The sequence below is a fragment of the Sorex fumeus genome, unplaced genomic scaffold (assembly GCF_029834395.1).
Source record: "Sorex fumeus unplaced genomic scaffold, SorFum_2.1 ptg000072l, whole genome shotgun sequence".
Taxonomy (NCBI): Eukaryota; Metazoa; Chordata; class Mammalia; order Eulipotyphla; family Soricidae; genus Sorex; species Sorex fumeus.
The window spans coordinates 8398916-8422935 of NW_026606129.1; the positions used below are offsets into that span (position 1 = coordinate 8398916).

A 24020-nucleotide genomic window follows, 5' to 3' on the forward strand; every position below is an offset into this window, starting at 1 on the left:
ATCTGTTTTCTTTGCATGTCATCCTGTTTCAGTCTTATGATTCCCATTCTTAATCTTTTTCCAGTTACTTTATCTTTATTTATCTATGCATGTATAGATTTCTTTATTCCTTTGGAGTCACACTCTGAAGTGTTTAGGGCTGACTCCTGCTCTGTGCTCAGGGATCCCTCCTGAAGGTGCTTGGGGGTCCAGGTGTGATGCTGGTGGTTGCATAGACTGTGTACAAAACAATTCACTTCTCCCTGATGCTCTTCAGAATCCAATCAATTTTATTGGTGGGAGCCACACCCGGTGGAGCTCAGGATCACTCCTGGCTCTAAATCAGAAATCACTCCTGACAATCTAGTCCGTGTGTGCAAGGCAAGAGCCCTACCCACTCTACTATCTCTACAGCCCTTCCAATCAATTTTTTTTATTTAAAAACCATGACTTACAATCACTGTATCACTGTCATCCTGTTGGTCATCGATTACCTTGAGCAGGCCTCAGTAACGTCTCCTTCGTCCTAGCCCTGAGATTTTAGAAAGTGCCACATTCTAGGCTCTTTCAGGGTCAGGAGAATGAGACCCATCATTGTTACTGGTTTTTGGCATATTGAATATGCCACGGGGAGTTTGCCAGACTCTGCTGTGTGGGCAGGATACTTTTGGTAGCCTGCCAGGTACACCAGAGTAAGACCTAGATAATAAGATGTCGCACGGCCGCAAATGTGGCTGCATGCTTCCGGGAGTAGGGTTTTATAGTCTCTGGGTCTTGGTCTTGATGGGATTACATGGCGCTGGGGGCAGTTGGTGGGTGTAATGCCTGGAAGGTGGGGGATCTGGGTGGAGGAGTCCCCAGTCTCATTCCGAGCAGGCTTGGAGATCTACACCCCGGGTCCCGCACACCTGGGTTCCTCTTCTGGTCCCTTCATGCGTGAGGCTCGTCCGAACGTGTGGAGAGTGGTCTTAAGCATGGCTGTGGCTGGACTTACAATATCATTTTTGTTATTTGGCTTTTGCATATGCCCAGGGGTACTCAGGACATCTGAGTTTGTGCTTAGGAATCACTCCCGGAAGTGCTTGAGGGACCATAGGTGGTGGCAGGGATCAAACTTGAGTTGGCTGTGTGCAAGGCTGTTGCCTTATCCACTCTCCTTTTTCTCTAATATATATATGCATATATACATATATATACATATGTATACATATATATATATATATACACACATATGGGCCGGAGTGATAGCACAGCGGGAAGGGCATTTGCCTTGCATGCAGCCGACCCAGGTTCGATTCCTCCATCCCTCTCAGCAAGCCTGGCAAGCTACTGAGAATATCCTGCTTGCACAGCAGAGCCTGGCAAGCTCCTTGTGGTGTATTTGATATGCCCAAAACAGTAACAACCAGTCTCGCAATGGAGACATTACTGATGTCCGCTTGAGCAAATCAATGAACAACCGGAGGACAGTGCTACAGTGCTAACAATATATATCGAAAAGTTTTTCTTTTCTTTTCTTCTGTTTTTCGGTGAAGAGACATTTTTCTAAGGAAGACATAAAGAGGGGCTGTGGGTGTAACTCAGTGGAGCACATGGAGGCCCTGGATTTGATCCTCAGCACTGTCACACACACACACACACACACACACGGTAAAGAAGATATAAAAAAATCTTACAAGTACACAAAAGATGCTCAACACTACAATTCATGGCGGGGGGCATGGAAGCCAAGAGCACAAGTTGCTATCCCTTGCACCTGTGGGGACGACCCTGCTAAAAAATCCAGGTTGTGGGGTCAGAGAGATAAAGAGTGGGTAAGATTCTTGCCTTGCACGTGACCAACCCAGGCTCAAATCTCAGAATCACATACGATCCGCTAGTCCAAGACCTGCCAGGAGTGACCTCTGAGCACAGAACCAGGAGAAGACCCTGAGCAACGCTGAACGTGTCCTCAGCCCTCCTCAAACCTATGGGTTGGATGTGGAGGAAGGAGAATTCTTTTGCATCAGTGATGGGTATATAAATTGATGTAGCCTCTGCGGGAAGCTGTATAGAAGATCTGCAAAAATTAAAAGCAGAAATATGGAGCTGGAGCAATAGTACCGCCGGTAAAGTGAGTACCTTGCATGTGCCTGACACAGGTTCAATCCCCAACATCCCATTTGGTCCCCTCAGGCACTGTCACGAGTAATTCCTGTGTGCAGAGCCAGGAGTAACCCCTGAGCATAACTGCGAGTAGCCTAAAAACAAAACAAAACAAAACAGAACAAAGAGGAAAGAAAAAAAAAATCCCAAATCCCCAAAAATATTCTAAAATCATATATATCCATTTTTGGCCACAGTAATTGTACGGCAGGTAGGGTGCCTGCCTTTTACGTGACCTGAGTTCTAAACCTGGCATCTCATATATTCCCCGAGCCTGTTGGGAATAATCCCTTTGTTCAGAGTCGGGAGTAAGCCCTGAGCACCAGTGGGTGTGGCCCCCAAATCAAACTGAAACAAATTGAAGCACACATCTACCCCTATGTTTCTTGCACCACTAGTTTTAATAGTCGAGTCGCAGAAATCACCAAGTGTTCCTTCAAGAATGAATGGGTAAAGAAAATGTGACCTATATTGGTGTGTGTGTGCATGTGTGCATGTGTGTGTACGTATGTGTGCATGTGTATATGTGTGTGTGTGCATGCAGGTGCGTGTGCGCACACTGTACTGTGAAACCATATCCTTTGCCCCATGATATATATTGCCAAACTACAAATAAAGAGCTGAGGGGCTGGAGAGGTAGCACAGCGGGTAGGGCGTTTGCCTTGCACGCGGCGAACTCGGGTTTGATTCCCAGCATCCCATATAGTCCCCCGCGCACTGCCAGGAGTAATTCCTGAGTGCATGAGCCAGGAGTAACCCCTGTGTATCGCTGGGTGTGACCCAAAAAGCAAAAATAAATAAATAAATAAATAAAAGAGCTGAAATGATAGGCAATTAAATGTTTGAAATCAAAGAATTGTAATGTGGTGTACGTGGTTTCAGGTAGAAATTCGAAATATGTCACAAGAAGGGTTAAATGTTGAGAGTTTTAAAGAAAGAAAAGAGGAATACGAGATAAGTGGGCAAAAGAGTTAATCATTGTTAACAAGCTTAAACTATTCTTGGCTCTCTAATTGGTGGCTTCTGTCCTCTGGCTGAAGCCCACGACATCAGTCCTGTGATTAGGCTGTCGGGCTGGCTTCTCAAAGGCTGGCACTTAGGGAAATAATTGCCTTTTGACCCAGTCCAAAGGCCTTTGGCCCAGTCCAAAGAAGACAGTAATAGGGTTTTCCCTGTTTTCTTCTCTGGCTTTCTATTATCTTTCTCTAGTCGAAAACAACTCCACTGAGTCACAGCAGAAGGAAATTTTGGCATCTCAAGAGGGGATGTATCTTGAGGGTACTGTGCCAGGTGAAATAAGCCTGAGAATGAAAAACGCATGCAGTCACTCCCATGTGGAATCTACCATACAGATGACAACGAAACCAAACCCGTACATAGAGCAGAGGGCACATGAGTGCAGGGGACAGAAGGTACAAAGGTCAGTTAGAGGGTTAACTACTGGTCAGCTCAGAGACGGCCCTTGGCAATTCTGTGTTGCACGTGACAGCTGCTACCCAGGTCAGGTTTTAAAGGTTTAGCTCAGCGGGGACAGTTGTTAGGTGTATGTGGTGATTATTCCACACTAGAAACCAATATTAAATCAATATGTACAATGAAGTCAATAGGTTAAATGTCAATTACACCTCAGTTGAGAAAAAAAAGCAGATTGGGGTTGTGTGGGTTTTTTTGGGTCTGGTTTTGTTCTGGGCTGGAGCGATGATAGCACAGCGGGTAAGGCGTTGGCCTTGCACGCCGCGGACAGGGGTTCAGATCCCTCCGTCCCTCTGGAAGAGCCCGGCAAGCTACCGAGAGTATCCTGCCCACACGGCACAGCCTGGCAAGCTCCCCTGGCGCATTCGAAACGCCAAAAACAGTAACAACAAGTCTCACCATGGAGACGGCACTGGTGCCCACTGGAGCAAATCGATGAACAGTGGGAGGACAGTGCTAGAGTCCTGCGGTTTTTGTTCTGGGACCACACCCGTTATTGCTCAGGGCTTCTGCACTCGGGAATCACTCCTAGGGTGCTGGGGGGCCTTAGACGGGGAGCCGGGACTGCACCCGGCAAGCGCCCGACCCGCCGTCTTTTCCCTCCGGCTCCTTTTTCTGCTCGTTTTCCATTTTCCGTTTTGGGCCCCACGAGCAGCGGCGCTCAGGGATTAGTCCTGGCGGGTGCGGGGATGGAACCCAGCGTGACTTTCCTACGTGAGCTTTGCAGAACGGAGGGGGGAAGGTGTCTCCCCGGAGCTAGCGGGGACCGCGGCGACCACGACGGATCCGTGAGCCCGAGCCCGGGGTTCCGATCGGGCAGCGCCGAGCGCGCGCGACGTGGCCCCGCCCCGACCCGGGCTGGCCCCGCCCCGGGCTGGCCCCGCCCCCAGGCCGGCCCCGCCCCCGGGCCGGCCCCGCCCCCGGGCCGGCCCCGCCCCCCGCGGCTCCAATGGTCTCGCCCGGCTTCCCCAGAGGAAACCCCGCGGGGCGGGGCGCGAGGGCGCGGGCCGCGGGGCCCCTCCAGGGAGGCCACTGGCGGCGCTCCGCGTCAGGGGTGGGCCGCGGGCGCGGGGCGGGGCGCGGGCCGCGGCCTCCCATTGGCGGAGCCGCAGTAAACATCCGGCCGGGCGGGGCGGGGCCGGAAGTGGAGGTGGAAGGCGGCGGCCGGGGCGGTTCTGGAGGTTCCGGGCTGGCGTCTGGGCTCCCCGGGGCCATGGGTCGGGCCGCGGCGCGCTGAGAGGGACGCGGGCCCGCCGGGGGGGACGCGGGGCCGGGCCATGGCCGGCGCTCGGGCGGACGCGGCGGCGGCGGCGGGCTCCTCGGCGGCGGCGGGCGGCGCGCCGCCGCGGGAGCCCGGGCTCGGGGAGCTGCTGCAGGAGTTCTCCCGGACCCAGTACCGGGCCAAGGACTGCGGCGGGACGGGCGGCTCCAAGGTGCGTCCGGCGAGGAGTGGGCAGTGCCCCGGGTCCGCGTCGCGTCGGGGCGAGGAGCCGCGGGGCCGGGCGGGGGGCGCGGGCGCCCTGGGGCTCGGGACTGGCGGCGCCGGGGACTCCCGGCGGGAGAGCAGCCCCGGGCAGGGGCGTCCCCGGGCCTGGAGGGTCGCGCCGGCCGGGGTCCGATGCGAGGCCGGAGTCCCCGGCGGACGCGCCGGCTGCCCCTCCCTGCCCTCCAGCCCGGCCTCTGCCTTCCCTGCGGGGCGCGATCGCGCACGGGCCCCCGGGCCAGGTCCCTGGGCAGCCGCCGGTCTCGATTCCCCTTTTCTGCACATTCCAGCCCTGCTGGGCTTCCTCCTTGCCGACCGCCCGTGCCCTCGGTGCAGTCCCGCCGTCCGTGGCCCGTCCCCCTCGCCCGTCACTCCCCACTCCCAGTTAGTTCGCCCGTGGCAGGTTGGCGTCCGCCTTTCCAGCGGGATTCTGTGCCCGCCTGGGCATGAAACCTGTTGGGGCTCCAAAGGTTCCCGGTTCTGCGCTGGGGAGCCACAGGCGCCCCCACTGGCCACGAGGGGGCTGGGAGTCCCAAGACTGCCCTGGCCAAGGCGCCCATTGGCTGGGGGGCTGGCAGGACTCTGCCCGGGGACCCCCTGTCTCAGCGCTGCGGGGTGTGTTCAGATTGACTCCTTGGTCCCACCCAGCCCTGCTGAGCCCGTTTATGAGCCTGGAGACCCGAAGCTTGTTTTGGGGTCTGCCAGGCTCTGGGTTCAGGAGCCTTCTGTGTCAGTCCTCGAAGGCCTGTTGCATTTTGGGTTAACAGGCTCCTGAGGACATGTGAGGCCGCCTGCTGGAGCCCTGGGATTTCTCACTCTCCTCCCCTGTCCCCTCCCCAAGGGGCTGCTGCCTTCTCCAGGAAGTGGCTTTAAGTCGCTCCAGAGGGTCTCAGGTTTTGCTGGGCCCCCGAGGGTTCGGGTGGTTCTGAGTTGCACCTGGCTGGCTCTCCAGCTGCTCCTGCTCCCTCTCGTGGCTTCCAGGTCTCGGGAGTCCCCTGAGTGTCGCACATCTCCTGGCTTTTTACCATTGAGCCTTTCCCTGAAGTGGTGAATGGAGCAAGTTAGGGGAACCTGGAGCTTTTAAATCGAATTTCTAAGTGGTGTGTTGGGAGGCAGCTTTGTTAGAAGCTGTCGTTACCTTCAACTGGAACTTCTTGGGGCTGGCCTGTGCCTAGAGAGGGGGGGTGAACCCAGAACCGCTGCAAGGTGACAGTCACTCCAGGGGAAGGAATGGAGATCCAGCAGCTCGGAGACTTGTGTTGTGGCCCCCTGCAGTGCTCCTGGGGTCTTCACGAAGAGAACGCGCTTCCCAGACAGACGTTCCGGGCTGGAGAGACAGTCCAGCGGCTCGCGGGCACTTGCCATGCGTGCGGCCAACCTGGGTTCAGTTCCTGGCACCATATACGGTCCCCCTGATCCTGCCAGGAGAGACCCCTGGGCACCTGCTGGGGTGTGGCCCGAAAACTAAAATGGTAGACATTCACAGTCCCTTCAGAAGCATGTCACGCCAGGGTCACGGGTGTCCCGTTAAAGCCCCGCACATGGCCGCTGCCATTCCGGTGGCCTGTCCAGCGCCGCCTCCTCACCTCCGTGCTGTCTGCAGGTGGAGCGCATTCAGAAGCGGTGCCTGGAGCTGTTCGGCCGAGACTACTGCTACAGCGTGATCCAGAACGTGAACGGCGACATTTGCGGCCACTACCCGCAGCACATCGTCATCCTGGAGTATGAGAGTTCCGAGAAGGAGAAAGATACGTGAGTGGCCCCGTGACCCCTAGGGCTGCGGGGGGGGGGGGCTGCAGGGGACATGACACCTCGACCTTTCACCCCCAGGCAGGGCGGGGGCATGGCCGCTCACGCTTAGGACCAGGATGTCATCCTCGGGGCTCCTTTCCCCTGGGGTGCGGCCCGATTGACACCTTTACTTCAGGGGTGATGAGCTTCCAGGTCTTACGGCGTGCCCAGAGGTGCTGGGGGGCCCGGGCGTGGCCCCGGAGCACTGACCAGAGGCACAGGCTTAGCCTGCCCCATTCTGCCTGCCGGCCGCATGTTCACTGCACCCCACTTGGGAAAGCAACTGCTGTGCAGCCCTGGACACAGAACCAGGCGGCTGCAGCCCCGGCCTGCGCAGAGAATCCAAACCCAGCCACTGGCCCGGGCCAGTCGCTCCCTGTGGATCCCCAGGCAGGCCCGAGCCCCCTGCGCCTGGCATAGACGCAGTGGCAGGTACCAGGCGCTCGCAGTTGCCTGGCAAGATGTAACCATGGGGGCCCGAGCAGTGCTACTGTGGAGAGGGCACTCGCCTTACACGGCCAACCCCTGGTTGATTGCCGGGACCCCTGAGCCTCGGGCGAGGCCCGGGAACAGGGAAAGCCCAGATCAGGAAGGACCCTGTGCCCCGCTGGCTGATTCCTTGGGGATCCGAGGGCCCTGGCAGCAGCCTCTGCCTCGCGGATGCAGGTTCTGAGCCTCAGTGGAGACTGCCGCTCCTCGTGGCGTGCCCACCGTGTGCACCAGCTCGCTCGAGACCCCAAATCTCGGGCCCAGCTCTTGCGTTAAAATCACAGGCACTGGTTCAGTCGCGGCAGAGCACGAGTGAGGCTCTGGTTCTGCCCCAGCACCACAACTAAACTCAATCCTGAGATGCTACTGGGGGCCACGGGCACTTAGGGAGGAGGGTGCTGCCTGCTGTGCCCCTGCAGGAGGCCCCAGGCAGAGTGGCGGGACGTCCCCTCGGGCGCCTGCTGACGTGTGGAGGCCAGAGGGTGCGGGCTGTCGTTTGCCAGCTCCCCTGAAGGAGTCACTCACTGAGGGGGGTTCAGGCCCCTCCCTGGCCCCGCGCCAGTGTCCAGAGTCTCATGAGCATATTTCCGCTGACGCAAACACCCTTAACAGGGAGCTGCCGTCGGGGAGGTGCTAGGTCTGAGCCTGCTTTCTTGTGGGCTGGGGGTGTTGTGTTTTGTTTTGGGGTTACACCATTGGTGCTTGGGCTTCCTGCTGGCTTTGCACTCTGGGGTCACTCCTGGCGGGACACATGGGGGCCGGGGCTGCAGAGCGAGTGTCCTCCCCGCTGTGCTCTCCCTCCGGAAGTCTCTTCACTGCCCTGAGCAGCCCAGCTCACAAGGCTTTTGGGGGTGAGGGAAGTGCCCCTCTTGAGGGTTCCCCGGACTCCATGCCCGTTCTTAGCGCCAGCTCCTGCCTGTGCTTCCCCGGCCCCCTCCACCGTCCTGCTCGTGGGGCGGTTTTGACTCTACCCTGGCGGTTCTGCTCTTCAGCCTCGCTGGAGTCAGGGGGCGCCTCTCCCGCCAGACTAGGGGGGTGACCAGAGTCTGTTTCAGGGGGTCTAGCGTGGGGCCTGCGCTTCTCTGCCGCCAGACCCCGGGGCAGTGCTTAGTCCTCTGAGGCGTGAGAACACTTTCCTGGAAGGAAGTGGCTGCCCGGGGCCCTGTAGCCCTTGGCAGGATGGGGCTGAGTCGCAGAGTGTCTGGGTCTGCAGCCCCCACAGAAGGGGGCATCGCAGATGAGAAGCCGAGGACCAGAGACGGAACTGCCCGGGTCCCGGCTAAGCGCCGTGAGCCAGCGGGTCGGGCTTGGCCTTCACCCGGGTCTACTCAGGCCTCCCCACCGCGTCTCGCTCCAGGCCCGCTGCGGAGGGAGGCGGCCGCGCGGCTGCGGGGCTTGCTGCTTCCTCCCAGTTCTGCCTTGGGCTTCAGCCCGACCCCCGTCAGACCGAGGGACACCGTAGAGCTGACTAGGACGCAGCGTGCCCTGGCAGCCCCCTGCCCAGGGAAGCTCATCCCTCAGACGAGCAAGACTGTGTGTGGCAGACCTTGGGGAACCCCGAAGCAGAGGAAGTGGGGTCCACCTTAGGCTGGTGCTCCGCGCTCAGGCGCCCCTGGAGCGCAAAGGGGGTGCTGGGCTTTGGTTAAAGTTCCACCCCCGAGGGGCTGGAGCAATAGCACAGCGGGTAGGGCGTGTGCCTTGCACGCAACCAGCCCAGGTTTGATTCCCAGCATCCCATATGGTCCCCTGAGCACCACCAGGGGTAATTCCTGAGTGCAGAGCCAGGAGGAACCCCTGTGCATCGCCAGGTGTGACCCAAAAAGCACACAAAAAAAAAAAAAAAAAAAGTTCCACCCCCGGGTCCAGCAGGGCCGCCAGGGAAGACGGCGTCACATGGCCTCCACCATCTGTCCCGCGCTCAGCTCACTTCCGGCTGGTCCTCAGGGACGCGGCTTCGCGTTCCCATGAATGTTGAGGGCTCTAGTAAGGAGAGGCTAAGGGCTGAGGGCTCGGCCCCTCTGCGCCCCCGGGGGCCCCTTCAGACTGGCCTGTGCCTCAGCGAGGGAAGCCACACGCCCCTCCTGGGTCCAGTTTGCTGGAGCAGCTCCAGAACTGAGCGTTTCCCTCCGCTCACCGCAAAGGGAGGAGCAGGACAGGGAGACGTGCGGGGCCAGGACAGGTGTCGGGAAAGGCCAGCCTCTCCGGGCCACCATCCCCAGCCCCCACATCCAGCAGCCTGGGAACTCCGCGCCCTCCTGGGCAGACCCCAGCCTGCCTGCACAAATGAGGGCATCGTTGCTTATTGACTCGGCCTCCAGCCTTGCCCCTTCAAAGTTTGAGGCCAAAGGTGATTTCCTTTTGCGGGGAGGAGCTGTGGTGGTCACATCTGGTGATGCTCAGGGCTTCCTCCCGACTTTGTGCTCAAGGCTCACTCCCAGCCCTGTGCTCAGGGTTCCCTCCTGGCTCTGTGCTCAGGGCCCACTCCCGGCAGAGCTCCGGACCCTCTGTGCTGCTGGGGTGGAATCCTGGTCAGCCATGTGCGAGCCAGGTGCCCTCTCGCTGTCCTGTGGCTCCAGCCGCTGTGCGGTGAGCGTTTCCCCCTATAATCACGAGGTTGTTTTCCCAGATCACTCTGGGGCTTTTCCAAAAGTAGCCCCCTTAACCTGTCCAAGGACCCCTTCAGCCCTCTCCTGGCTAGAAGTTCCTGACCAGAGCTCCTCCAGAGAGGGGAGGAAGACAGACTCCGAGTGGGAAATCAGGGGCGAGGCTGAGGTCAGGGGCGTCCTTGGCCAGTCGAGTTTCAGCTCTGGCTCTCCTGTGAAGCTGCTTCAGCTGTGGAGAGGGGCAATGGCCGTGAGGGCTGGGCCGGCATCCCATCGGGCGCCCAATTCTTCTAGAGTGTTCCCTCTGCCGCTCTTGAGAAACACAGTCTAATCCCCTCGATACCTGAAAGAAATGCCGAGGTCACACATACACACAGAGACCTTCACACAGGTGTGCAGGGATGAGTGTCGTGAGGAGCCCACCGAGGGAAACGGGAGCCGCTGGGGACAACCTCGGGTTGTGTTGAGGTCGGGGAGTAGGAGAGTGAGCCCCTGGCAGCTGAGGGGGGTGGCGCCGTGTCCGGTTGGCTAGTGTGGGACAGTCCAGAGCCCCGGCAGGGCAGTGCTGGCCTGCGGATGCAGTCCCACGGCCGCTGTGTGTTGGTCCGTCGGCCGCCGCTGATGCTGCGAGGTGGGTTGGACCCCCCGGGGAACTGAGCTCAGCGGGTGCTTGTTGCCGAGGGTGGAGGGCGGCAGGTCCCCAGAAAGGCTCCCGCTTCTGCGGGTCTGCTGTCCTGCTTCCTTTGGCCCTGGAGAAGGTTCTCGTGTGTGCCTCTCATGCTGAGGGGACTCTGGTGGTTAGTGCCGTGGGGCGTATGGCACGTCCCCAGCCCTGATTTTCTTTTCTTTTGGGGGGGTGGGGTTTGGGTCACACCCGCTGATGCTCAGGGGTTACTCCTGGCGGTGCTCAGGCGACCATATGGAATGCTGGGCATCAAACCCAGTCGGCCACATGCAAGGCCAGCCCCTTGCCCACTGTTGCTCCGGCCCCCAGCCCCGATTTTCCATCCCTGGACTTCTGGAGGACGGGAGGGCGTGCTGGGCTGGCGCGCCTTGCACGGCAGTGGCCACTTTGGTGGTTTTCTGGAGGGGCCTCACCCGCGTTGCTCACGGCTCGCTCCTGGCAGGGATCTGGGGGACCATGTGTGGGGCAGGGGGTCGAAACTGGCCTGCCGCATGCCAGGCAAGCGTCCTCCCTGCTGTACTGTCTCGGCGCTCAGGAGCCTGGTTTCACCTCAAACACTGGTTCCCAGCCAAGGACGACTTGGCTTCCCCACCCCGAGTCCAGTTCTGAAATTAGGGTGACTACATCGCCGTGCCTGTACTCTGGCTTCTACTCGAAAAATGTGTCTCCTCCATGCACTGGGATGATGCACTTGGCGCCTGTACCAACTTTCCCCAGTCGGGGGTGCGCTGGGCAGAAGCCAGGGGTCTCCGAGCGCCTGCCCCGCGCCCGGGATACCTGATGGCGTCTCCCACCCGCCCCCAGGTTCCAGAGCACCATGCAGGTGAACAAGCTGCAAGACCTCATCTACCGCAGCAAGATGGCCCGGTGCAGGGGCCGGTTCGTCTGCCCGGTGATCCTGTTCAGGGGCAAGGTAAGGCCACGCGTGGGCCAGAGGCCTCTGACTTCGTGCCAAGGGGAGGGTCTGGCCTGAGCACGTGAGGCGGTGACCTTGTTGTGCCTGAGTGCAGTCTGTGGAGTCGGAGGGTCACACCGTGCACCCTGTCCTGCCCCCGAAGATCTCGCTCTCCCCCTGCCGATGAGGCCATTCACCGCAGTTTCTCCTTAAGGACGGCTGCGTGTCGGCTGCCCAAGATCCCCTCCTGGGCTGGGCAAGGGGTTTTGCATCAGGAATTTGACGGCAGTCTCTGAGCACCGCCCGGTGTGCCCCCAGCCCCCGGGGGGAGCAGACGCCCCCCTGGATGGCTGTCAGGAAATGTTCAGCCAGAGTCCAGCACTGCCGGGTGTGGGCCCAGAACCAGACACCGCAGGAAACCCACTGGGCACATGTGAGCGTGACACGTGTGACCTGTGCCAGTGCTGTGTCCAGTGGGCGTCCCAGGGCCCGCCTTTCCCTGTCTGCCGTCTCCCTCTGCTCTGGGTGATGTCCCCGCCTCATAGATGACGTTACTGTCCCGTTCTGGTTCGAGGCCACCCCTCAGTGCTCGGGGCTGCTCCCCGCAGCGGCTCTAAGTGGTCACGGAGCTTCTCGAAACGGGCCCCACCCAGAGGCCCGTGTCTGCCCCCGAGGCCCCCACACTGAGCTAGAGGAACTTGGGAGGGACGGACAGCGAGGTGGCCGCAGTCTGGGCGTCGGGGGGCGGCTTGGGTGCAGGCGCCAGCGCTGACCCAGAGTGTGTGCTCGCTGCGTATGCAGAGCTGTGGGCTCCAGCAGGGCCCTCCTGGGGCAGGGAGCAGGGGAGGGGGATGGAGCCTGGCACAGGGCCGGGGGGGGGGGGGGTGTCGGGGAGCAGCCGGGCCCCTTCGCCTCATCTGGTGCTTCTGTCCCAGCGCTCTTGATGTACCTGCATCCCTGGTCCGAACACTCGGGATAGAGAGCGCACGCTGTCTCCTGCGAAATAACGAGGAATTTATTGCAAAACAAAATTTCTTCAGAGCTAGTTGGGGGCTGGAGCGACACGGTGGGCGGGACCCCCGCTTGATCCCTGAGCACCGGGTTTGGCTCCCCCCAAAATAAAACCCCGAAAACCAGCTACATGACCACACACAGGGTGAGACCCACAGTTTCAGACGCTGCTTCTGCAAGCGCAAGTGTTTTTCCGGGGCGCCTTCGCTCCCCTTCAGACCTGTCTGTCCTGAGGTGGAAGCAGGGCCACTGGGGCTGCCGGAGCTCCTCGTGCCTGGGAACTGCCGGGGAGCATTCAGGCCCCTGTTGCCCAAAGTTCTGTGGTTCAGTCACCGCAGCATCACACGCTGACCACAGAGTACCATGAGGGCACTTCCTGTCGGGGCTGCCATGAGGGACACTTCCGTTGGGGGTTTGCTGTGGGGCACATCTTGTCAAAAAAGGGGCTGCCATAAGGGGTACTTTCTACTAGGGGGCTGCTGAGGGAGGGACACTTCCTGTCTGGGGGCTTCTCTGAGGGGCACTTCCTCTCTGGGGGGACTCTTGTGAGGGACACTTCTGTCTGGGGGGCTGCTGTGAGGACACTTCCTCTCTGGGGGGCTGCTGTGAGGGGCACTTCCTGTCTGGGGGGCTGATATAAGGGGCAGTTTCTGTCTGTGGGGCTGCTGTGAGGGGCACTTCCTGTCTGGGGGGCTGATATAAGGGGCAGTTTCTGTCTGTGGGGCTGCTGTGAGGGGCACTTCCTGTCTGGGGGGGCTCCTGTGAGGAACACTTCCCATCTGGGGGGCTGCTCTGAGGAACACTTCCTTTCTGGGGGCTGTTGTGAGGGGCACTTCCTGTCTGAGGACTTCTCTGAGGGACACTTCCTCTCTGGGGGGGCTCTTGTGAGGGACACTTCTGTCTGGGGGGCTGCTGTGAGGGACACTTCCTCTCTGGGGGGCTGCTGTGAGGGGCACTTCCTGTCTGGGGGGCTGATATAAGGGGCACTTCCTGTCTGGGGGGGCTCCTGTGAGGAACACTTCCCATCTGGGGGGCTGCTCTGAGGAACACTTCCTTTCTGGGGGCTGCTGTAAGGGATACTTCCTGTCGAGGGGGGCTGCTGTGAGGGGCACTTCCTGTCTGGGGGGGCTGCTGTGAGGGGCACTTCCTGTCTGGGGGGCTGCTGTGAGGGACACCTCTTCTCTGGGGGGGGGGGCTGCTGTGAGGGGCACTTCCTGTCTGGAGGACTGCTTGGTGGGCACTTCCCTTTGGGGTCATGCTTGACCAGATGCAACCAACCGCCCCCCTGGGGCTGCCAAGTCCCTCTTTGGTGTGCACGTGATAAAGGCTCCAGGAAGTCCCTGGCCGAGCTCAGAGCATCTCGGCTGGAAATTCTCCTGAACTTTGGTGCCCACCTGGAGGAGGAATGTCAGGAATGCCTTTAAGAAAAGCCACACTGTCGGTGCTGTCCAGTGGGAGTGTATTGCCTTGTGGGCTGACTCCAGCCTTCTGAGAAGAAACCTGGGCAGCTCCTTGTGCAGGGTGCTAGCTGCTGTGAAGAGGCTCGGTGTTCTGGAATGTTCTGGAATGTTCTTGAGCATTCTGAAACGTTGCTGTGGCTTTGCCTGTTAATCCTGTCTGCCCTGCACTTTCTCGTCCAGGCAGTGCAATATGGATTGGCTGCCTGGACTCTGTTGTGGTTGCCTCCTTTAGATCTACTTTATGTGCTCTTATTTTGAGCATAAGCCCCACATGTTTCGTTTCCGGCCACAGACCCCAGGGTTCAAAGCCTCCTTGTCTGAGGAAATAAGAATTTCATTAACAACTCGTAAGTTGTTTTTTGTTTGTTTGTTTGTTTGTTTTTTGGCTCAGGAGGGCCACACCCAGCGAAGCTCAGGGATCACTCCAGGCGGGTCCCAAGGGATAATATGGGGTGCTAGGGATTGAACCCAGGTCTGCTTCGTGCAAGGCTAGCGCCCTACCTGCTGTGCTTTCTCTGGCTCCCTCATGAACTTCAGTTTTAGAGAAGCTGTGAAAACTGCCAGGTATTTTTGTTGAGGCCTTTGTTTTGGACAGCCGGGCAGTGCTCTGGGATCAGGCGTGCCAGGGATCAGACCTGGGCTCCCACACGCCACGCACCACCCTGGCTGCTCCTCTGAGCAGTCACTCCTGCTTACAAAATGTTAAGCCAAAAACTTCACTTGGCGGCTAGAAAGCCTGCATCCTCGTTGAGGTATAAGAGGCGGATCAACTTGTGAAGACAGTACGAGTGCAAGGTCCAGGTCTTTCTCCTGACTACCTGTGGATGTAATGTTTTCACATTTTCAGTGATTAATTTGGGGGGGTGGGTGGGCCGCGCTCAGTGATGCTCAGAGATTACTCTTGGTGGTGCTGGGGATCGAACCCGGATCAGCCGGTACCCGGCCAGCACAGCCCACTGTCCTCCCTAGACCCATACCGGGTTCACTGACTGAAAACTCACTTCAGGCGTTTCAGGGACTGTGCTCTTGGTGCAGTTTCTTTTGCTTTTTTTTTTTTTTTTTTTTTGCTTTTTGGGTCACACCCAGCGATGCTTGGGTTATTCTTGGCTTTGCGCTCAGGAATATGGGATGCTGGGGATCGAACCCAGGTTGGCCGCATGCAAGGCAAACGCCCTACCCGCTGTGCTATCGCTCCGGCCCCTCGGTGCAGTTTCTCCAGCCCTGGCTCAGGCGTTTTGGCAGTTGTGTCGGGCTGAGTTGTCCTCCTGCTCCCTCCAGCAAGGGGAGCCCAGCTCTGTCCCTCTGCCCGCAGACCCCAGGGCACTGGGCTGCCTACGCTTCCCTGCTCAGGGCCTTTTTTTCATGGAGAAAGGCAGCAAGGGCCTGCACTACTGGAATCACCATGATCTGAGTTAAGTTTTGGCTTTTGCACGTTCAGAACTGTCTTACTGTTACGGGCTCAGTTCTGCACGCATGATCAGAGGACCGAGGCACGGGACAGCAACTTGGCCAAGGGCAGCCCGTCCCTGAACGTGATGGGTGCGGTGGGCCCTGCAGCCAGGAGGCTAAGGAGCGGCTCTCGGAGCTTGGCCTGGCCATGCCTGTCACGCTCAGATACCCAGGCAGCCGCAGCTAGCCACACCTAGCCACACCCCTCCGCTCAGTGGCAGCCCCCACCATTGGGAACTCAGGGTCCCTCCCAGGGCTCAGCACCCCTCACCCCTACAGTCCACTGGGTCTTACAGGCGAGATCTGAGCTGGGCACCTCTTCTGCAAAGTTTGTTTCCATGAAATTTTCAGGACACTTCGGGAGCCAGAAAAAGCTCAGCAGCCCCAGGCCAGGAATGTGGCTCCCAGGTGCCCTTCCCTGTCACCCCTCCTTCTCCAAGGAATCACCAGGAATGTTCGGGTGGGCAGGGGAGGTGGCCCCAGGGCCCCAGCTTGGTATTTGGGAGTCCTGGGTCGATCCCGATGCAGATGTGTGGTCCTCAAGTACTGAAGGACTAAGAGTAATAGAATCGACAAGGGGCTGAACCGCCCCAACTGGCCTGTCAGACCACCCCCGCCCCGGCCCAGTCTGAGTCCCCACTGCCCCCAGCAGGTGGGCAGCAGAGCAAAGTTGCCCCCGGGCTCCCCGAGCGCAGAGCTGTCTCCTTCCCGCCTCTCTACCAGGTGACAGTCCCGCGCTGCGTGTCCTAATGCCGGTGCTGTGCAACTGGGTGTTTTCGGTGCACTATCAGAACAGTGGGGAAGGGCTCGCAGGCTCTGGAATGAAGGCTGTGGGGTGAGGAGGGGCTGAGGGACAGGACAGCAGGTAAGGCACTTGCCTGCGTGCCGCCTGCCCGGCTTCAGTGTCCTGCACTTGCCCTGGTCCCCCCAACGCTGCCAGGAGTGATCCCTGAGCGCTGAGGCAGGATAAGCCCTGAGCACCCTAACGTGTGGGCCAGAAACCAAACCATAAACCATAAAATAAAAATGATTTTTTAAAAGTTGTGGGGCGCTAGAGCACGGTATGGAAAATAGTGTCCACAATCCTTGCTTCTTAAAAGACGCAGTGAGCGTGCCAATGGTCATGGTCACGGTCCTCCCATTGTTCATCGATTTGCTCGAGCGGGCCCAGTAATGTCTCCATCGTGAGACTTGTTACTGTGTTTGGCATATCGGATACGTCACGGGGAGCTTGCCAGGCTCTGCCGTGCGGGCGAGATACTCTCGGTAGCTTGCCGGGCTCTCCGAGAGGGGCGGAGGAATCGAACTCGGGTCGGCCATGTTGGCTGCGTGCAAGGCAGATGCCCTACTGCTGTGCTGTCGCTCCAGCCCAGTGCCAATGGTCTCATCAAAAAAAGAGATTCGGCTAGAGAGGCCAGGTCCACCCCCAGCACCATGCGGTTCCTGAACATAGGCCTGGGAGTGCCTGCCAGGCACCCCTGGGTGCTTCATCCCCAGGTGTGGTTTCTGAGCAGCCCTGGCTGCTGTATCCCTGAAGTAAAGCGGGATTCTGGGCATGAGCTCTCGGGGGTGTGCGCTTTGGGGGTCGTGACCTGACAGGCTAAGCACGATGGCATCTTGGGACCCCTGCTGGCTGTGTGTCAGTGCTGGGGGCGCAGAGAGCCCCTGCTGACCCCGCCATGTCCCCCAGCACATCTGCAGGTCCGCCACGCTGGCCGGCTGGGGGGAGCTGTACGGACGCACGGGCTACAACTACATCTTCTCCGGTGAGTGGCCCAGGATGGGCCCGGGGCTCCCCCCCACCCCCCCGCCTGCTGGCATGGGGCGAGCGGAGCTGCCCCTGGAGGGAGCAGTGGGGGAGCCTGGGCGCGCCTGGGGGCTCAAGGCTCACAGGTGGTTTCTCCGGCAGGGGGTGTAGAGGACGCCTGGGCAGATGCGGAGGACATCACGGAGGACGACTGTGCTCTCCGGTCAGTGCCAGGTGGCTGTGCGTCCGGGCTTGTGCTGGGGACAGATGTCGGGCCGGATGTGCCCGCGTGTGTATTTGTCACCGCCCGGTGAGCGGCTTCTTTCCGCCGCTGCTGGCCCCGTGCCCTCTGGGTCCCTCTCACAGCCACTGTCTCAAGCCCCTGCTGAGCCAGGCTCGGGGCACGGCCCCCAGGATGGGGTGGGCGCAGATCCCAACCGAGAAGCTTCACAGCTCTGAGGCTGGAGGGTCAGTGAGGTAGCTCAGGGCCGTGCTGGGGGATGGGGCCGTCACACGCTCCCTACAGCCTCGGCAGAGTTGCAGAGAGCCAAGGGACTTTGCAAGGGCTCCTCTGCCCCCGGACGGGCCTGAGTGGTGGCCGGTGTCTCTGGGCTATAGGCGGCCAGCGCCACTTACTGCCCAGGGGTCAGGCCTGCAAGCAGTTTCCCTGGATCCTGCTCAGAGTGTCCAGGGCCTGCGCTGGCCCTGGGGGCGCCTCTGGGCTGCGGGGCAGCGGGCACAAGGCATCTCCCGAGCTGGGCGGAGGCAGCTGGCCGTGAGGAAATGCTGCCTTTCTCCTGGCTTCCCGGCTTGCAGGCAGAAGGGACGCACTGCTGGTCTGGCCAGTCAGTTACCCCCCTCTGAGGAGTCCCTCTCCAATGCGGGGTCGTCTGTGCCTTGCTGAGTGAGTCACGTGGCCGAGGGGACCCGCGGCCGGCGGCTGCTTTGTAGGACGGGGAGATTATCTCCAGTCTCCCGGCTTAATGTCAAGTGGCGCTGAAAGCCCTTTCCCAGCTCCCGACTGCAAATTGCTCTTCTTTGAAATGTGTCCCGAGGGGCCGGTAATCTCTTGGAAAGTCACCTTCCCGGGAACAGGGGGCCCCGAGTGACCTTCCTCCCGCCCGCCGCCCGCAGAGAGGGGGACAGAAAGTCTCTGCAGCGGCTAATGCTTTCCCCAGGTGCCATGCCGCCCCAAACCCCAGACCTCTCTAAAGGGACAAGGGTCCGACTTCCCTCTCTGGCTTTGTTTCAGGAGCTCAGAAACGCATCTGTTCGACAAGGTCCGGGGCTACGACATCAAGCTGCTGCGGTATCTGTCGGTCAAATACATCTGTGACCTGATGGTGGAGAACAAGAAGGTGAAGTTTGGCATGAAGTACGTACGGGGCCCACCGCGGAGCGCAGGGGCCTCCAGGCCTGTCCCCGGCCCTTCCCGCAGGCAGGAGACTTGCGCATGGGGCTCCTGTCTCTGGCTCCAGGTCGTGAGGCGCTGCCCAGTGCTCAGCCGCCACCTGCCCGTCCACCCTCCACATCCCGTGCTCACGGGTCAGAGACTCGGGCTCTGGGTGGGCAGAGTTCTTCAGCCCCTGGCCCGCGGTGAGAAGGTTGGTCAGTCCATGGGGCCATCTGCAGGACGGGGGCGGGCTGCTACTGCGGCAGAACACTCGGACCCGGGGCTGGAGCCGCCGTCCTGACTGGCCTGGCACACGGCCGACCTGGGCTCAATCCTCGGTTCACCTCAGAGCGCCTCCCGGACTGATTCCTGAGCTCAGAGCCGGGAGTAAGCCCTGAGCACCGCCAGGTGTGGCCCCCAAGACTAACGAGAGTGGGGACGGAGCTCCGCTGAGGAGCGGAGGAGGACCTGCCTCGCTTGCGTGCAGCCCTGGGGTGGGACCCACACACCTGGGCCAGATGTTCTTGTAATAGAGGGAAAAAATTAGAGATGAGAGCTTGGGTTAGGGGTGATGAAATTGCGGGGCCTTTTTCAGAAGTTGTGTTTGTCCTAGTTCTCATCCTCCGAAGTGGCTGCCGCAGAAACACTGTGGTCAGGGCAGACCCTGCCCCTCTCTGCACCATGGCCAGGCCCCAGGCCTCCTCCCCCCTGAGCTGTTCGGGGGCACTGCAGCCCGTCCCAGGCATGCCCCTCTTCGCATGGTGGCCGGGCCCCAGGCCTCCCCCTTCCCCCCCCCCCCCCCCCCCCACCGCTGAGCTGCCCAGGGCTCGGGGGCACTGCAACTTGCGCTGGAGAGGGGTTCCCTGGGCGACCTCTGGGACAGGGTGTCCATTACTTGGCTCTCATTTTGTTTACCTCCAACCGGAGTGTCCGTGCTGGCCTCATGGGGCTGAGGTGCTCGGTGGCCGTGTAGCTTCAGTTCCTGCCGAGGTGGCCACACTAGCGTGTGTGTGTGTGTTTGGAGAATGGTGCGTGTGTCATCGGGGAATGGTGTGTGTGCAGGTGTGTTGTGATGCCATAACATGTGTGTCCTGTCTTGTAGTGTGACCTCCTCTGAGAAGGTGGACAAAGCCCAGCGCTACGCCGACTTCACCCTCCTGTCCATCCCGTACCCAGGTAGGCCCGTGACGCGCGGCCTCACACACGTGGTGGCAGGTGCCCAGCGTGGGCATCACGCCTCGCTCCTGGCCCAGGTCCTCAGGACCAGCTGGAGCTTGGAAAGACTCAGCTCAGGGGTCACTGCTTCAGGGCAGCGAGGATAAGCGTGTGTCCGTAATGCCGTGAGCGCTGGCTCGCGTGATGGTGACCCTGCGCGTGGCCGTGGCATGTGTGAACTGTGGCCCTGCGCATGATTGTCCTCCTCTCGGAGCTTCAGGTGGGGCGTTGGTGGTGGCGGGCCCCAGCTGCTGTCCCCTGGGAGATGGTGGCATGTCGGTCCCCGTGCTGCAAAGGCCTGCTGTGCCCTGGGCCGGACAGTGCTCTCTGCCCACTGCCCGCACTGAACCCTTCTGGTGGCGCCCAGCTTCCACCAGGCGAGGCCAGCCCCGGCCCCGGCCCCCATCCGTGCTGGCTGCGTCGGCCCCGCTTGGAGCGCCCCCGCCCCCCTGCAGAGCAGGCCCAGTAGGACCCTCAGTGCTGTCAGCCCCAAGGCCACCTTGTTTGAGCCGTATGGTCTTTGTGGGAACAGTTGGCACCAAGTCCCCCTCCCCGCCCCCCCGTGGCATCTCCTTGCGGTGTCCTGCCCGCTGAGCAGGTGCCAGCCGTGTGCCCTTGAGCAGGCTGCACCCGCCTCCTGTGCGTCGCTTCTCCCACCCACGGGAGGAGTCTCCGAGCTGTGCCAGCTGGAGACCTGGGGGAGCGCCGAGCACTTGGCAGGGAGGGAGGCCCAGGGAGCCCCCCCACAGTCCCCTGGGGCAGAGCCTGGGGGACCCACCGTCTCACACTCTGAGGGGGCAGGCGTTGTCCTCGTTTATGTGTTCTGGCTTGATAACCGCGTCCCAGTGGCTCAGTCTCTCACGGAGCCCCCCAGTGCTTGTGGCTGAGACCCCGGGTCTGTTCCCAGCGACACAGAGCATAAACCCCCCAGTTAACCCCCCCGGGGCCTGTTTGTTCACTCGTTCATCGGGGACTCGTTCGCCTGGGCCCTTTGGGGCTAAGTGCACCTGTGTCTGTTTATACAAAACGGGGAGTGGGCCGGGAGGGGGCTCAGCGGGCCTGGGCTGGGTCCCCGGCGGCCCCCGGTGCCCTGAGTGATCACTGAGCACCACCAGGTGTGTCCCCCAGTAACACAGCGGAGGGGCTTGCCTTGCACACAGCTAACCTGGGTTTGGTCCCTGGTCCCCCCCATGTGGTACCCTGAGTGCCACCAGGAGTGATTCCCTGAGGGCAGAGCCGGGGGGAGCCCTGAACTCCCAGGATGAATTGGGGTGCATTGGCCTAACCGTCATATGAGCGATGCTGCTGTCTGCAGGACAGAAACACAGAAGTTCACGTAGAGATTATAAGGAGAAATACTCCGGGTGCAGCTGTGGGCGTGTTAAGTTTAGGCCAGAGTCGCCCGAAACCAGTCGTGGAGATGGCGCTGGGACCGTGGTTGAGGGGACCGCTTCTGCCGCGGCAGACTGAGTCTTGCTCCAGCCCCTGCTGAGGGAGTCTGCAGGCACGAGAGCCTCCTAACGGCTGCCTCCCACGTGAGCTGCTGGTGTGGGGGGCCGGGGCCACGCCTGCTGATAGTGGCCTCAGATCCGGCAATGTGGCCCCGCATGCCATGGGGCCGTGTCCCCTTCGAGAAGGAGCATGCGCTGAGGGGCGCCCTCCGGCCACTGCTGGAGTTCTGGCGTGTGCCCCAGCAGGAAAGCACAGCCGCACCAGGTCAGCGTCACTTCAGTGACCACTCTGGATCTCCCACTAGGGTCCACTGTAGCTGCTCCCTACCCGGCCCAAACGGAAATTGGCCCAGTCACCTGAGGAGTGCTCCAGGAGCACTTTCCTCAGGGCCCTGAAACCCGTGGCAGGTGCGGAGTCTGTCCCACCCAAGTGGACGGCCCAAGTGGACGGCTGTGCCCATCCTCCGCCCCTCTCGGGGCTCCAGAAGCCTCTTCCGCCAGGAGCGGCCACGGCTCCCTCCCTCCCGGCTCTCGGGGAAATTGCTTCTGCTCTCAGATAATTGGTGTCTGTGACCCGGGCTCCAGGCTCAGCGCCTCTGCCTGGTATTTATGTTTCCTTCATCCCAGAGAGCACCAGGGCTGGGGATTACCGTGCGGGGGCGTGAGTGTCCCGCCTGCCACCTGGGGCCTCGCCTGCGGCCTCCTCTGCATCTTCCCAGGACCAGAGCCCAGGCCAGACTTGGTGTAGTTCCGTGAGCCCGTCAGCCTGTGGCCGCTTGTAGTGTTGCTTTGGAGACCTCACCGTGTGCGGGCCCCGGGGGGCAGCGGTGGGTGGCCTCAGGATGGTCCTCTGCGCCTGCTCCCTGCGGTGTACTCCCCTGGGAGCTGACGGTGGGACAGCAGGCGGGCACTCGCCCGCGCCTGAGCCAGGCTCGACCCCTATATGGCCGCCCCCCAAGCACCACCAGGAGTGATTCCTGGTCTCCCTCTGTCCCCCACCCCTGACCCCTGCGCCTCTCCTGGAGGGCTGCCCGCCAGCTCCGTACAAGCTTTCTAGCGAGAAGCAGACCCTGCTGGTCTACTCAGCGCCCAGCACATCCCGGCACTGTCCACCCAAGGGGTGGGCGTCAGGAGAGAGGTCTCCACCCCCGGGGCTGTTGGGCCTGGGGGATGTGGAGGAGGGGTCCAGCGCCCCGCGCCCAGGTGGGGAGACAGGGAGGTTGGGAGCCCCAGCCCAGCCCCCCACAGACCGAGGTCGGGCCGGGCCACCCTGACTCCACGCTTCTCTCCCAGGCTGTGAATTTTTCAAGGAGTACAAGGACCGGGATTACCAGGCGGAAGGACTCATCTTCAACTGGAAGCAGGTCAGTGCAGGCCGGCTGGGGGCTTGCGGAAACGGCCCCGGCTCTCGCACTCCCAGTGGACCCCATTTCCCCCTCCCCCCACCTGGCATGCTGCGCACCCCCACACCTGGGGGTCCCTCCTCTGGAAAGGCACGTTCAGGGGCTGTGAGGACGGGCCCTTGCCCCAACGTCTGTCTGTGGGGACAGGGACAGGCCCTCGTGCCCACCGTCCTTGGGGTGGGGGCCGGCACGCTGCTCCTCGGGTGGCAGCAGATGGACCCTGGCTGGAGCGTCTGCCACGTTGTCCCCGAGACAGGGCGCCCCCCAGGCCACAGAGGGACCTGGCCTGCCACCCCGCTGAGGTGGCCACAGCGCCCGCCGCCACCTGCCCTGTCTCCCTGGGGCTGGCCCGCACCTCACTCCATCCCTTCCCCCCAGGACTACGTTGACGCCCCCCTCAGCATCCCCGACTTCCTGACGTGCTCCCTGAGCATTGACTGGAGCCAGTATCAGGTGAGGCCTGGGACGGGCAGACCCCTGTGGCTAGGGGACCCCCACCCCATCTCTGTAGACCCCTGAGGCCCAGGGGACCCCCACCTTGTCTGTGTGCAGACCCCTGTGGCCCACGTCCTCTCAGCCCGGGGCTCGAGGCACAAACTCTCTGTGGTGGTTTGTTCTAAGTGCTGTGTCGGCTTCGTGTCCTCCGGGGGCTCCCACAGGCCTCGGGGCTTTTCCTGGCCTTGGCTCTCGTGACTTCATTTTTCCTTGAAACACGTCCCACGGCAGAAGTGCTGACTGCCTGACCTCATTCGGTCAGATGCCTGACAGCTCCTCGTGGGGGCCCATCACTCGCCACGGCAAGGGCTCACCACACTCCCCCGTCTGATCCCTCTGCCCCGTGGCCTTCCGTCCTGCTGACCCCTGGCTCCAGGCCCAGCTGCTCCCTGCACAGAACCGCACAGACCCAGCCTGGCCAGCTCACAGCCCACACTCCGCCCGGAACCCTCGGACCCTTTGCCACCAGCCTGGCCGGGCCCCTGCCCTTGTGGTGTGTCCTGTGTGAGGGCAGCCACCTGGGCGTCCAGTGTGGTCTGCAGGAGTCGGCAGAGGGGCAGGCTTCTCTGTCACGGCCGCTCTGTCTTAAAACCCACCTCTATGTGGCCAGGGCCATAGAACATGGGGACGGCGTTTGCCTTACACATGGCCAACCAGGGTTCGATCCCCGGCATCCCATATGGTCCCCCGAGCACCGCCAGGAGTCGTTCCTGAATGCAGAGCCAGGAGGAAGCCCTGAGCACTGCTGGGTGTGGTCCCAAACAGAGCAAAAGCCCTAAATCACAAAACCCCCCTGCTGACCTGCTAGACCCGCGCAGCACGGGGGCCTGTTGCTGGGCTGACCGCACCCCAG

General features: G+C 61.0%; 1 protein-coding gene across 2 annotated transcripts in view; it reads left to right on the forward strand.

The window, feature by feature from the left end:
* The first annotated feature begins 4745 nt into the window (after positions 1-4745).
* MTMR14 (myotubularin related protein 14) overlaps positions 4746-24020 on the forward strand; it is a 29684-nt gene continuing 10409 nt past the window's right edge. For both annotated transcript variants that reach the window (XM_056129764.1, XM_056129763.1), the window contains exons 1-9: positions 4746-5030; positions 6684-6832; positions 11453-11561; positions 17154-17229; positions 17373-17433; positions 18463-18585; positions 19706-19779; positions 22563-22633; positions 23051-23125. In XM_056129764.1, coding sequence (XP_055985739.1) covers positions 4875-5030; positions 6684-6832; positions 11453-11561; positions 17154-17229; positions 17373-17433; positions 18463-18585; positions 19706-19779; positions 22563-22633; positions 23051-23125 — 894 coding nt within the window. In that variant the 5' untranslated portion in view covers positions 4746-4874. The remainder of the gene's footprint in view (positions 5031-6683; positions 6833-11452; positions 11562-17153; positions 17230-17372; positions 17434-18462; positions 18586-19705; positions 19780-22562; positions 22634-23050; positions 23126-24020) is intronic.